General features: G+C 40.7%; 1 protein-coding gene across 3 annotated transcripts in view; it reads right to left on the bottom strand.

Annotated features, from left to right (window-relative positions):
• Positions 1–563: 563 nt before the first annotated feature.
• Positions 564–15,180, bottom strand: part of TTC39C (tetratricopeptide repeat domain 39C) — a 109,224-nt gene continuing 94,607 nt past the window's right edge. For 2 of the 3 annotated variants that reach the window (XM_027575872.2, XM_027575874.2), the window contains exons 8-14: positions 14,060–14,167; positions 10,421–10,530; positions 9,277–9,400; positions 4,614–4,711; positions 3,421–3,525; positions 2,121–2,159; positions 564–1,333 (exon numbers count right to left, since the gene is read on the bottom strand). In XM_027575872.2, the coding sequence (XP_027431673.1) occupies positions 1,244–1,333; positions 2,121–2,159; positions 3,421–3,525; positions 4,614–4,711; positions 9,277–9,400; positions 10,421–10,530; positions 14,060–14,167 (674 nt within the window). In that variant the 3' untranslated portion in view covers positions 564–1,243. Of the gene's footprint in view, positions 1,334–2,120; positions 2,160–3,137; positions 3,272–3,420; positions 3,526–4,613; positions 4,712–9,276; positions 9,401–10,420; positions 10,531–14,059; positions 14,168–15,180 lie in introns of all 3 variants that reach the window. The other variant, XM_027575873.1, reaches the window with a different exon arrangement.

Genomic DNA, 15,180 nt, shown 5'->3' with positions numbered 1-15,180 from the left:
AAATTTTAAAAAGTCTAACCTTAAGCCTGAGCCAAATTAGTCACACAATTATGGCAGAAATTCTTAAGTGGCTGAGGTATTTAGACTCTTCCAAACCACAGGTGTGCAGTACTGGACAAAGAGGTAAATTAAATGACAATAAAAATTAGCAATGAAGGATTAAAAATTAACTTTGAATTCCTTTTATAGAATAACCTGAGCTAAGGAGAAAATGATTAAACCCTGGCAACAGATAGCCCAGCAAAGCCTTCACGAGCAAATATTCTGAGGCAAAAAAACCCTATGTTCATTCAAGAATAACCTTTTCAAGTAATTTGTTAAAAGACTTCCAAAAGCTGGTAATTAGACAATTTATCACAAAGAAAAGGAAACTCCTAAAATGTAGGTATTATTTATCTAGCCTATAGACTAGACTTTCTAATAAACTAGGAAAATAGTTCTATTTTTGGTTGTAAAACTATCTATTTGCTCCTACTTCGTTGGCTTTCAAAGGAAATAAAGTGTGCATTACTGTAAAACATTTTGCAGACAATCTGAAGATAAGCATTTTTTGATGACACAACTTCAGCTGAAGAGCATTTGTGTTTTAATAAGGAAAACAAAATTCTGGGTTATTAACATTTTTTTAACAAGAATATTCTATCTGGGATCAGGAGATCTGCATTCTAGTCATTGCTCCACTGCTAACAGGAATAATCAATTGGGACAAGTCAATTAGCCTTTTTGTGCCTGAGTTTCATTGTCTAGACAATGGGGATAAGAATATCTGTGCTGTGCTGCGCTATTCACAAGTTAGAGGATAAAGGAAAACACTAGAAAGCACTTTTTTCTTTCAAAACACAATAGAAACGCTATGTCATAATACTGTTGATAATTTTACAGGTACCTCCTAGCGTTACCCAGTCAGATGTGTGCTTAAGGTAGGCGTTCCTAGAGGATCACAGGTTGAATATTTAGTTTGATTTTATTTTAAAAATAATAAATCACAAAACTAAAATGTTTGAACAAGGTCACTTAGCCCTCTCCCCAGGTGGTTAGTTATAATTACTAGGATCATCATCATTACTTCTCAGCTATATGTTTAAAAGAGGAGATCTTGAATATGTCAGCCTAAGTGGGAAAATGTGTCCCTGGCACAGGTGGTTTTCAGAAGAAAAGCCGATCTTCGGAAGAGCTGTGTCCTCTGCTTTTATTTTAAAGTGCAGAACCTGGTGGGGAGGGACAGAGCAGAAACCCCGTGTCGTCACTGAGGAACCAGTTCCCTCAGAGAGGCCAGAGCAGCATGGATGCGGACATGCAATCTGTTTTCAAAGTCGTAGCCAGAGAAATCCTCCTGCAAGACCAAAGAAAGAGGGTTATGGACTCTCTTAGCTAAGCTTTCTGAAATACTGCAGGATAAACCACATGGCTTTGTGCTTCCCAAAATAAAATCCCTAACACTCCTACCAACAACTTCCCATCCACTCGATTTTCTTATTCCCTTAAACCTCAAACTTTGGGTTCATGTTAAACGTCCAGGGGAATGTCATTATTGCCGTCTTTGGAAAATTTTCTTCATGTTATTCCTGAAACGGTAGTCTTAAATTGTGCTCAATCTAAGTTGCTGTTAGAAATTCTTCACTCAAGATTGTAGTTATGAATCGAAGATTATTTTCCCAAACAAGAAGTGTGTTTATAAAGTGGGATAGGCAATTTCATGAGTTTCTTAGGATATTGGTAAATTTCACTTTAAAAATCAAGCAATCATGGGGCACCTGGGTGGCTCAGTCGGTTGGGTGTCTGACTCTTAGTTTTGGCTCAGGTATGATCTCAGGGTTGTGAGATCAAGCCCTGTGTCGAGCTCCACACTCAGCAGGGAGTCTGCTCAAAATTCTCTCTCCCTCTTCTCCCTCTGTCCCTCCCTCCCGCTCTCTCTGATGCACTCTCTCTCTCCAGAATAAATAAATCTTAAAAGAAAAAAAATCAAGTGATCACTGAATCAATTAGTTATTACTTTTCCCTTCCAGAAATATCCATCAGAACAATCATCTCACAAAACTTCTTGAATTCAGACTCAAGAGGACATAACAGAGTTAGGTAACAAGCACCCTGGAAAGAGGTGGTAGGTACAGTATTTTTACCTTTGCTTGAAGAAGTAGAGTTCTGCCTCTTGCTACAGTCTATGAATGTAAGAAAAACATATTATCTCTTATTATCTACATTTATACATACTCAAGCAGAAAATGCTTATTATAAGAGGATAGGTAAATGAAAACAATTCTCAGTAGACACCGAGGTGAGTCAGCTGCTCATTCAAGTTTAATGACTCCATTTTTCTTTAATGATGCTTACAAGTTTGCATCAAGGTACTGATAAATAATTGTGCACAATCCTCACAATTCTGTAAGAGAAAACAACTGAGAAGAGTTACTATAGCTTAAGATCTTACTGAACAACCTAAAATTGATGACAATTAAGAAGTTTACTTGATCTCCTTTTGAAGGCATTACTGGTTGAGGGCATCAACTTCATCTTTCAAGAAACAGACCAGGCTTGTTATATATTAAGTATATATTTTAAGGCTGCATTAAGAGTACAAATGTTCTTAAAGAATACAGTGTTAGGATTTTCTACCAAAATTCACAAAACTTGCCTTTTCTATTTTGGTAAAATTAGAATTTCAAATGAAAAGACTTACCAATTAAAAGCCTATCTTTGGTGAGATAGGCTACCTGTTTAAGGGTTAGGCTAGAATCCTATTTATGTTGATTTAGCTCAACTTCTAGAAAGTCCACATATTTGAAAGTGGAAGTGAACTTACTAAAAATTAGACTTTTATAAAGCTAATATTTTATAACTGAGCTTCTGAAAGAAAGTATCAAGCAAATCCAGTATTTTTTTAAACACTGTCCCAGTGTACTTAAATACACAATAGTAACCATCAAATTTATAAGATATTCTAAAATTTTTGAAGCAATCATCACATCATCCTCATTTATTCTCATCATAATCTCTACTAACTTGGCACAGCGGGTATTTTTTTATCCTGTTTTATATTAGGAGGAAGGTATGCGGTTAACCAGTATCCTATACTGAGTTAAACAGAGAAATGGAACCATAATGCAATTCTGAATAAGCCACACTACACCATGTCATACCATCCTTAAAAAGGCAGTGATCTCCCACTCAAATGAGTTTTGGTCCAAAAAGTTACACTTATACTTGTAATTCCAGAGAAGAAGTTACTTCCTTCAACACAGTAAGGTAGGATTAGCAGCTTCCTGGACTCATCCTACAGGAAATCAAGAAAAACAAAACAAACAAACAAACCCCACTATGTTCAATCAATTGACTTGAAGTGAAGGACAGATGCTTTGTGCCTGCTCACTTGCACTTTTTTTTGCCGAGGAACATCATTTAAGGAACTATATAAGATCTTACCTCTGGTTTATCTAACAGAAGGCAGCCAAGTTCATAGCAGGCATATGGCTGAACGTATAAGTTATTCTGACGACACAACTCATCTTTAACAGCTCGCTGGAAGAACTGAAAGTAATACAAATGTTATCAGAATTAAGTCATTTCCCTACATAAGGTGCCTAACCTCTTCAGGGGGCAGAAAGGGGGGACTTATTTCTGTATTCTAGATCAGATTTTCTCTTTTTTTCCCTTTGAATCTTTATTTCTTCCTGTCCATCCTCATCCATATCTCAGAAGTTCCCCACACGCTCCCCTCCAGGTTATGCTCCCATCAGTCAGCCCAACTGGTGCTACTTATTTTTCCAGTTGACACCCTAGCCTCTACTGATCGTATTGCCAAAAACATCTTTATCTGCATCTCCAAGTCTGAACATATCATTTTAGTATTTAAAACAGAAAGCCCACAAGCCATCCCTTGACATGCGTCTTGCTGATATCTAAGCATATGATCTAAAACAGGCTATTTAGAGCTGTATAATAACTATTATGACTCCACACTGAGAAATTTGAAATTGTAATACAAGTACCTCAACACCCTAGGATTTAAAAGTCAAAGGCCTCTACTACTGTACATAAACTCTTTCAAAGAGTAATCAAAATAACACTAAGGTATACTTCAAAACATCCAACCACACAAACACCTCAGAAAAATCCCAACTATATTTGAAAATAATGAAAGGTTCTTTTCCATATAAGATGTACCCCGAAGAGCCTAAGCTAACACCTTTCTAGACCTCACCTCCAGTGCTGCATCAGTAATCTGCCGCTGCAGAGACAAGAAAGGTGAACACACGGACACACCTGATCATTTTTGTATTTCTCTTAACGATGAAGCTTCATTCTGTTCCTTTAAAACTATCTGCATCCTCATTTCCTTCTCTGAGACTGTCATCTTTGATAAGTAGCTAGTGTCAGAAAAGAAGCCTGTATGTAAAGAAATATTCTAAGAATCTGAAGTTACATTAAAAACTAGTATTAGCCATCATCAACTTCTGGCACCTGAGATGACCTGAATCAGTATGGTGGATAAAACTCACACTGTAGTGGGAGGTTCAGTTTTGTTGAATGCATTTCTCATTTTTCTTATTACTAAGCATACATATAAGTTTTCAGTTTGTTTTCCTTAGCCACAACAGCAGCATTAAACAGTTTACCTGAACAGCATCTTCTGAGTTTCCTAGACATTTGTGTATGGCACCAAGAAGCAAATACTTTAATCCAACGACAGATGAATCATCCACTGCGTGGCAAGCTTAAAGAGAAGTGAAAACAGCAGGAAGAATACACACTCCCTTAATTTCTTAAATATCATCAAGAGTTAAGTATTTCATTATTTAATGACTTATTCACAGTTCATGATCCTGCCCCCTGATACTCAGAAGGTTCCTTTTCCTCAACCGGTAGTGAATATCCTTATTCAAAGGAAGGCAAAGATATCAAACATCATAGCAACAAAAAGACTCGAGATTGCATCCTATTGTTACTAAGAACAAGAAACCAATCTAAAAAGGCTGCATACTGTCTTATTCCAACTATATGACATTCTGGAAAAGGCAAAACTATGGAAGCACTACAAAAGATCAGTGGTCATCAGATGTCTGGAGGGGTGAGGAACAGATGGAGGACAGAAGATTTTTAAGTGAAACTATTTGGTATGATGCTACCTATAAGAGTGGATACATGTCATTACACATGTGTCAAATCACATAGAATGTACAAAACAAAGAGTGGCCCCTAATAGAAAACTAAACCTAATGATGTGTCAGTGTTGCTCACTGGCTATAACCGATGTATCGATGAGGTGGGGAATGCTGACGGGGGAGGCTGTGTGGACGGGGTAGTGAGGGGCATGGCAGGTGAAAACTCTGTGTTTTCTGCTCAGTTTTGCTCTGAACCTAAAACTACTCTAAAAAATTCTTTTAAAAACTCCATATTAATGTCATAAGCCATACAGTGGGCACCTCCAAATGTTTGTACTGATGCACTGCACTGGTCACCGAGGGGGGATCAGACATAATCCCTCCACTTCAAGAAGCTCACCACCTCCTGTGTAGGATGCGTACACATAGGAGGATGTTACCGAAGTTTTCCAAGGACATGAGAAAGGTGGAAATTGGAAACACAGTGGAGCTAACAGGAGAGGAAAGGAAGTAATTGTTTCTGTGGACCAACAAAGATATTGAGATTTGGTAAGATTTTATAGACACATATATATGCACAATCATTTGTATGTGTGTGTATATATGCATATACATTTATATACACATAAAATGTTCAAAGTTCCAGAACAAGTAATTGAAAGAGTTTGGCACTGTAGCAAAGAGGTAACTGTGAACCTATAGAAGCAGGAGTTGTCTCAAAAAGCTAGGCTGGGAATACCTCCTTATAAAAAGACCTCAGGGGGCACCTGGATGGTGCAGTTGGTTAAGCATCCGACTCTTGGTTTCAGCTCAGGTCACGATCTCAGGCTCGTGGGATGGAGCCCCATGTCAGGCTCTGCGCTCAGCACAGAATCCACTTAAGATTCTCTTCTCCCTCTGCCCCAACCCCCTCTAAAATAAATAAATCTTTAAAAAAAGATTTTACAGCAAGAGTATCAAGGAAAGGGGAACACAGTTTATGCGCTCATTCATTCAATATTTACTGAAAATCTACTATGTGCTAGACAGTTCTAGGTGCTTGGAATACAGCAGTGACAAAATAGAAAAAAATTTCTGCCCTTAGAAAACTAACATTTTGTGGAAAAGCTAGATGATACAAAGGACAAACTGGTAAAACACATATGTTAAAAAAGTGTTGGTGCTAAGGTAAAAAAATAAAGTCAGGAAGGGGGATGGAAGTATGCATGTATGTCAGAAAGGTACAATTTAAGCCTCAATGTAAAGGTGATATTGAGTAAAGACCTGAAGGAAATGAGTCAAGGAGCCATGTGGATATTGAGAAGAACATCTGCAGGTGGAAAGAAGAGAAAGTGCAAAGGCACTGTGGTCAGCATGTGCCTGGTGTGTTCAAGAACAGTAAGGAGTGTGGCTAGAGCCTGGTGAGCGAGGGGGGAGGGCAGTGAGAGGCAGCGGGATGGGGAAGATGGGGTGGCTGGTGGACAGATCACAGGACACTTGCAGGCCACTGAATAGACTTGGACATTTACTTTAAGTAAGATGAAACCACAGAGGGTTCTGAGCCGCAAAATGACATGTGACTTTAATAGGATCACTCTGGGTGCTGCGCTGAGGATATACAGAAACATCCTTACAATGCAACGGAAGAATGTAGTGCATAGGGGAGGGTGGGTCAGGGGAAGGGCTATGAGTGAAACCACAAGGATGTAAAAATTCAACCACACGTGTTGACGAAGGGAGCTGCAGATGAGGACTCGGAGAAGGTGAATGCACAAAGCTGGGTGGGCATTTAATTAATCACCCACTACCAATTTTTTCTGGAACTACACTATTTCTCTATAAAGATCTCTGTACTCTACACAGCAGAGCAGACTGGGATCATTACTGCCTAACACTGGGGAATGACAGAAACTAATTAATTGATCTCAAAAATGCACTAATATTTAACAAAGATATTAAAGAATTATACCATATTTACTCAAGAGCCTCCCTTTCCCCATGACCACATCTTTGCTATTTATTTTGATACCTGGAAAGGGGTTCTGAGAATATTTAGTCACATTAAGTGATAATCGTTCTTGTGCCTGCCGATTATAGCCTATTTTATATTTGCATTTGTGTCTGAATTATCTCTATAGGACCTTGCATTTGCGCATTACAAAGAACACTTAAAATTCTGTATTGTTACTTTGAATTAGACATTGGTAGATATTCTAGACTTGCATCAACAACTAGGGATGGGTTTAAAATTATGCATATCCTTTTGAAATGGACATAGCAGAACTTGTGCATCCAAGAAAATTTTGTTTTCTTTCAAGCAATCCCCCTTAGGAGGGCTACACACTCTAATTACAGGGACTCTGCACACAACTTCTTTTGGAGTTGTATTGCTTTGATCTCTAGAATATCAACATTGACAAAAGTTTTTTACTTTTGAGGGCGGACTTTTTTTTTTTAAATAAGCAAAAGGTGCCTGCAAGGAAGTCTGATCATAAAAGTATGTGATACAATGGATAATTCTATATTTGATCAAAAAGTGTGATTGTAGAGAAATCTGACAAATTTCCTTCAGTGACTAACAGACTAGTTTTGAGTAAGTCCAAATATCAATATTAAACCTCTTTTGAAAAAGGGCAGCATGTATGTGAATAAGAATACATTTCTTTTCTATAAAACCATCTTTCTGGATGTACGTGTTTTTATTTTGGACATAACAGTCTCATGGTGCAATCGTACTTCTAGCTACATGACCTAAATCTCATCATGCTCCTAGAAGATGAAGCTGTAGGAGAGCATAAAGCTCTGCTACTCAATGTGCTCTCCTCAGACCAGGAGCAGGAACACCTGTTTCGATGGGAGCTGGGCACGTCACCTAACTCTTCTGAGCTTTAGTCTCATTTATAAAATGACTGTGACAATATTGTCTGCCTTTCCTATGTATGTAGAAAGCAGTATAGAGCAAACTAAACAATTTGCCAGGTTAGACAGCATCAAATGTCTGCCACTAAGCCTTTAAAAAATGCTCTAATATTTCTTTAATAACCAATAAAGCTTTTCACTTGAAGACTTAGTTTACTCTTCCTGTGAACTTTTCCTACAGCTATAATAAAAATGACTTTATGAAGACTACATTAACATAACCTATGGTCCTATGGTTTTCTTTTCTTTTTGAGATTTTATTTATTTGAGAGAGAGAAATAGCAGGAGCGGGTCAAGGGACAGAGGGAGAGGAACACACAGACTCCCCAGTGAGCAGGGAACCTGACGTGAGGCTCAGTCCCAGGACCTAGAGATCATGACCTGAGCTGAAGGTAGATGCTTAACCAACTCGAGCCACCCAGGCGCCCCAGTCCTTTGTTTTTTCTTTCTTTCTTTTTTTCTTAATACATGAGTCAAAAAATCTAGGCTTCTAGTTATATTCCTAGGTATTTACTCCAGAGAAAGGAGCATGGGACGTCTGCAGAAAAGACAAGTACACTTATGTTGTATACTTAGGTGTGTAGCAGCTTTACTCAGGATAGATCAAAAACCAGAAACAAATCAAATATCCATTAATAGGAGAAAGAATAAACACACTGTGGTACAGATGTAGCCACACGACGGAGTGCCACTCAGCGAGTAAAAGGCACGGGCCACATATACAGGCTACAACACAGATCACTCCCTCAGAGCCTATGCCGGACAAAGGAAGCCAAGCAATAAAAAGTACACGCTGTCTGAACTTATATGAAGTTCAAGGACAGGCAAAATTCATCTGTGGAGAGAGAAATCAGAACAGTGGTTGCCTTCGGGGGGTGGGGGTTGGCCAAGAAGGTGCACAAGGGAAATGAAATTACAAGGGTGGTGGAAATGTTCCAGATCTTCACTGTGGTGGTGGATGCCAGCATGTATATATTTGCCAAAACTCAATGAACCACACACTTAATATCTGTGCATTTTAATACATGTGAATCAAACCTATATGAAACAAAGGGCTTTTGTTGGGGGGGAAAAATGTATGCTTTCAGCCACCCCCAGGGCTATAGAATCAACGACGCTCAGAGTCCGCGTGCCTCACCACATGCAGCTAACAATGCAAACACGTCCGTACATTCCTGTGCTGCCTACACCTATCACCTGAGCAATGGACTGTGCATTCTCTGAATCAGATAACACTAATGAGAAACTGAAGAAACCAGGTGTATGGTTTTGTTTTTACCTTGACTCATCCTCTGCAGGTTGGGGAAGGAACAGTTGGGAAGGGCTTTCCACAGGTACAACACCTCGATGGAGGCCAGCACACACAGTGCTTTGGTTGGAGCTTGTTTCCGAAACCTCTCTGCCTGCAGGTGGTTAGAATGATCAGCTAAGTTTGTGCCAACAAATTCAAATAAAAATATATACTTTGGAGATAGTCAAAAACGCACGGTTCGTGTTTGACACGAACAACCCCCTCCAGCAAAGCAACAAATGAGACCTCTCTAAAAAACGTTTGCCTTCTAACTTTTAATGTATCAGTAGATGTGCCTTTCACTCATTCTTCAACTCAATCTGCCATCAGGATCCAGGGTGCATCCAGAGAACGTGGGCATCAAACTAGATTAATTCCAGTTTAAATCAAAGGAATTTATAAAAGCTGAGTGACAAGTAATAATGAAGGGGTTTACATGGAAAATGTAATACTAGATGCCTCTTAGTTATGGTTTTACTGACTTTTTAATTTTCTCTTTAGTCCTAGTGGTCTCAGTGGCATTCCACATTACAACCTAGTTTATATTCAAACTAACTCCTTAAATGTTCATTCATTAAAAACAAACTAAAATCATGGAAAATTCAGGATATGACAAGTTGTCATATAATCCACAGTAATTCAGCTAACTTTTATTCTTAGAAGTGTAGAATAAATTAGGGACTTTGTCCCTACAGTCCTGGGCCCTTTCTACTGGTAAATCTGATGCACACTCCTCTTGTTTATTAGGTCAAAATGTGATGTGGTCACTAGATTGAGAAGCAACAGTCTAGATCTCTTGCCTAGATTCTGCCCAATTCTATTCTTCTGAAATCACCTAACTCTTTAGACAGATGCTTTCCCTCTCTAGATAGCCTCATTAGCTCTGCATGGTCTGTAATGTGTTCACCCACTCAAACAAATAACCACTGCTTTATGTGCAGCAACACAAGCACTTCCCACTCAAAGGAGAAGGGGGACCATGGGAGTATATTTTCTCCCCCGTGGCGAAGCGCATTCTGCATGGCAAGTCAGTCACCGGCTTCAATTAGGATTTCCTCAAACTGGTCTGAGGTGGCGTTGGTTACAAATGCCCATCATAAATACCACACCGGATCCAGGGGCTCCAACATACCTTTTTCACCGAGAACTGTTCAATCTGATTGTTTTTCCTTTTGAAGAGTTTCTGAACCTCTTTGAAGACTATCTGTGCCCCATCCACGTCACCGGTGGCTCCCCGACAAACTGTAAGAAACCATTGTTGCGCTCCTTAAGTATCAGGGGGAAAATACCACCGAAAGATACCGAGGTTGACAGTACTTGGAAAATGTTACCAAATTAGAAATGGGAGCACATATTTTAAAGACTGTTACACTATATCATCCCTGTTGACTGTCACGCTACTGATTCAACTACTGTCCAGCTAACTGGGTTCCCAGAGCTTTGTGGGGACATACAGGGAAAATAAAAGGGAGGAGCCAAGAAGATCATGAATCTTCCTGATGGAAGGAGGGTATCCCTGTGTCTGGAAAGAAAGTCATGAAATTAGTCTGACATGTGTCCATTGGCCAGCTACCACCTACAAGACACCAGCAAGAATGTCAAGAAGAAACACATGCTTGACCCCTAAAGCGACATAAATTTCAGCTGGAGAAATAAGACATACACATAGTCCCATAGCTATAATGTATAAGGTGACAAGAGTCTCAAGGGCTGGAAACCCAAAGTGCTTTGGGAAAAGCTCAGGAAGAGAAGGGATCTTTTCTCTTTGGAGTGATCAGGAAAACTCTGAGGAGCTAGGAGTCAGGCTGAGCCCTGGAGGAGGAGGAGATTTTGAAAGTCCGTACACAATCTTCATCCCGTCCCAATCCCCCGGCAAAGACTTAATCACATATCCTTCGCTTCATCTTTGAAGGTGCAACTTTCCCAACTACTCTCTGTCATTCTCTTCTCAACTCCAATGGCACTGAATCCATTTATATCAATTTCTCCTTAGATGTGGTCTTTGGCACATGTTGTTTCTCAATCCCCAGCTGGGAGGACCTAGTTCCTTCTCCTTTATTTGAGCACTCCTAAAACTAGCTGCTCCTCTACTCATAGTTTGGGGTTTGGCCAAGCAGAGCATGGGGCCAAATGAGACCTCTCTAAAAAACGTTTGCCTTCTAACTTTTAATGTATCAGTAGATGTGCCTTTCACTCATTCTTCAACTCAATCTGCCATCAGGATCCAGGGTGCATTCAGAGAACGTGGGCATCAAACTAGATTAATTCCAGTTTAAATCAAAGGAATTTATAAAAGCTGAATGACAAGTAATAATGAAGGGGTTTACATGGAAAATGTAATACTAGATGCCTCTTAGTTATGGTTTTACTGACTTTTTAATTTTCTCTTTAGTCCTAGTGGTCTCAGTGGCATTCCACATTACAACCTAGTTTATATTCAAACTAACTCCTTAAATGTTCATTCATTAAAAACAATCTAAAATCATGGAAAATTCAGGATATGACAAGTTGTCATATAATCCACAGTAATTCAGCTAACTTTTATTCTTAGAAGTGTAGAATAAATTAGGGACTTTGTCCCTACAGTCCTGGGCCCTTTCTACTGGTAAATCTGATGCATACCCATGCCAGAGGATGGACAGCGGTTGACATGGCCAAAGCAGCGAAAGCACCAAGACTCACAGAAGGCTGCCGATGTCAAGGTGATGGGAGAGGCAGAAGATTTTGTACTGGAAGCATGAGGGATTAGGCTGAATGTTCAAGGGAAACACAACCACATTCCCAGTTAGGGGAGCAGCCCTGGTCCAGAGGTAGGGGTCTGAATCCATCCAAAAAGACCTCATCTCTCACAGCATTTCAAAACCAGAAGGAAATGCAATGACTGTTTTGTAGACCAACCCTATCAGGCTATAGATTAGAGGGTGTAAAGTTTCAAGATAGTTAAACACGTGCCTAAGGTCACAGAGTAAGCCAGTGAAAAAGAGTAATGTCTGTTGCAGCTAAGCCTGAGATTCTCCTCAGATCACTCATAACATTCTTACAGAGTCACAGAATTTAAACAAGAGATGGATGGCGGTCACGGCTGCCTAACGAGGTACCTGTACGTAATGCCACTCAACCGAATGCTTAAACATGGGTAAAATGGTAGATTTTACGTTATGTATATTTTACTACAACTGAACAGTACCAGAAACGAAGCCTCTGGTGGCAGTGATTCTGGCCCCTGAGTGAGCTTCCTCTCTAGGTCTGCCTGTCGACAAGCACCTGTCCTTCAGGGCCAACTCCAATGGCAGCTTGCAGGACAGAAGTGATCCGTCCCCTTCTCGGGAGCTCCTGACACACCTTACCATCCACACAGGACCCCCTTGAGAAGGCAGAGAGACAAGGCTCTTATGCTTTACCAGATCCTACAGCCTGTGATAATCCTGGCATTTCCAGTATTTGGAGGATAAATGCTCCTGTACACAGCCATGCTGTACATTTATTTGTGTTCTATGCTCCACAAAGATTAAAAAAGAAACCGCTGCCCACAACCGACTGTGTGAGTCCGTAACACGTTAACAGTCGATGACTGGGTTGTCGTGAAGACCTCCGCTTTTCAGTTCACCCACTCCTCAGCATGCTGGGCGCACGGAGGCCACTCCGCAGATAGCTGCCACTGTCATCTGAGAGGCTGTGAGCTCCACACAACAACTCTTAAGGTGTGAGACACAGTATCCTAACCCGTATACAGAAAATAATCCCATTCGAACATCCGCGACAGAGCCATACAAAAACAGATGCCCTGCGGGGACTGCAGTAAAGAGTGTGGGTGTAAACGGTTTCATGCGCAGTCCTAATGAACTGCACTTTTTGAACACCCAGGACATGCATTCTTGCCACTGTTAATTCTCTTATTTTAAATAGATTAGTTAAGGGACTGGAATGACAGGAAATGTTTCATTAATTCCACTCATTAATTATTAATGAACTGAAATTCGTTAATTTCATTAAATCCAAATAGAGAAATAAGGAGATACTTAAAATTTTAAATTATGTTTGGATTAGTCTTGAACTTTAAGTAATGTTATATGGCTGGATAAGGAGAGGTCAGCCTTAGAGGCAAAAAACCTACAGCCACTGGGTTTCTCGGGTTCCCACCTCTGCAACAGTGCTTTAGGTCCCGCAGGGCACAGACAACCCTTGTGTCCACCAGGTGGCAGCACATCTTTATCGCCTGATGAGAGGACCAAAAAGGCAATGCCCGCTCATTCAGCTCAGCAAGGACAGATGTTCCTGCTACATGATGGGCAGTGTTCAAATACCTCATGCTCTGCAAACACTGTAAACAAGGTTAATAGGTAAAACAGGTTTGGAGCAGACTACTCAAAATCTATGCAACTTTGTAACCAGGGTACTAACAATCCAAACAGAAATACTAGCACAATTTAAAAGACATGTTAAATTCCTTCAATATTGTTTATAAATTCTTAAAGACTACAAACCATGCTGTAGAAAGCAAAGGATAAAAGTAAGGGGAGGCTGAGGCTGCTGAGGGCAGAATGCGCAGGAACCGTCACAATACGCATTTTCAGGACAGAGCCGGTGACAAAACCAGCCCAGGGAGGGAGCTGGTCTGCAGGCCTGCAGGGTTCCGCCGAGTCAGTGAACACTGTAGCACTCGGCAGTACAAAATATTAACATTCTGGGGAAAAGTGAGGAAGGAGAACGCCACGTCCTCCCGCCAGCCAATGTGTGTGGGAGACAGAACTCACAGAAGTGGGCTACTCACCCGCAGTTAGATAGGCATAATAGCACTGCGACCACCTGGACTCGTTTTTTAGCCTCTCAAAGGAATCAAATGCATCCTTGAAGTTCAGCTCTATCATGCTGCACCAACCTATGAAAGAAATATTTTTAGTAGGTGACCCTAAAGTAGTGATTTATACCCCATCTTTAAGCCAGGAATCTGGTAACTGCTGATTATCTTTGAGTGTCGCATGTATACTACCTGAAAACCTAAAGATGATCTTTTGTCACTTAAATATTTTCAGTGTGACATTTTGAGTCAGACAAGGCACTTCTGATTTCATAACCCATTAAGCGGCAGAGAAGCGGTATAGCGGGGGGCACCTGGGGGCGCAGTCAGTTGAGTGTCCGACCCTTGGTTTCAGCCCAGGTCGTGATCTCAGGGTTGTGAGATGGAGCCCCGCCTTGGCCTGTGCTTAAGACTCTCTCCCTCACCCTCTGCACCCCCCCCCCAAATAATTTTTTTAAAGCAGTATAGAGGGACATGAAGATTTCTATGAAAACACTCTAACTCGTATCCTACACTCCAGTTTGGGTTGTGAGATTAATCTAAGCCCAGCAGTGCTTCTCCAAAAGCTGCCCCAGGCACAGAAAAAGAAGGAGTATCATTAGACTGCATATAGCGACTACCTCAAAAAGTCTTCAAGCACTCACATGGCTCCTTAATGATTACTATTAATTCTCAAACCCTTGTGAGGAGTGGAGACAAGCCGGTCAAAAACTAAGTACTTGCCCACCTTCCCTCTGCAGGTTGGCAGCAGAGCTGAGAAAGAACCCTATCTTTCCTGGATCAAAACACCATGAGACAGGCATTCTGGCAGCTGCAAAAATGCGAGGAATTCTATCCTTGGTTTCAGAAATGTACCTTCCCTTGCCTGAGCCCCTCCACGTGCCAAGCCCTGAGCCAGGCACCTGGTATAACTCTAATTCTACTAGGGGCTTCCCGAGGTGGCAGATGGTATCCTCATTTTACCAAGGAGAAATGCTAAGGCATGGAGAGGTAGGTGACTTGCCCAAGGCCACAGAGCTAGGAAGAGAAAAGGGCCAAGGAGTGAAGGCCATTGCTCTCTCCTGTCACAATATCCCCCCCATCATAAATTCTGG

Source organism: Zalophus californianus, chromosome 14, assembly GCF_009762305.2.
Source record: "Zalophus californianus isolate mZalCal1 chromosome 14, mZalCal1.pri.v2, whole genome shotgun sequence".
Lineage (NCBI taxonomy): Eukaryota > Metazoa > Chordata > Mammalia > Carnivora > Otariidae > Zalophus > Zalophus californianus.
This window is presented reverse-complemented; position numbering and strand designations above follow the sequence as displayed.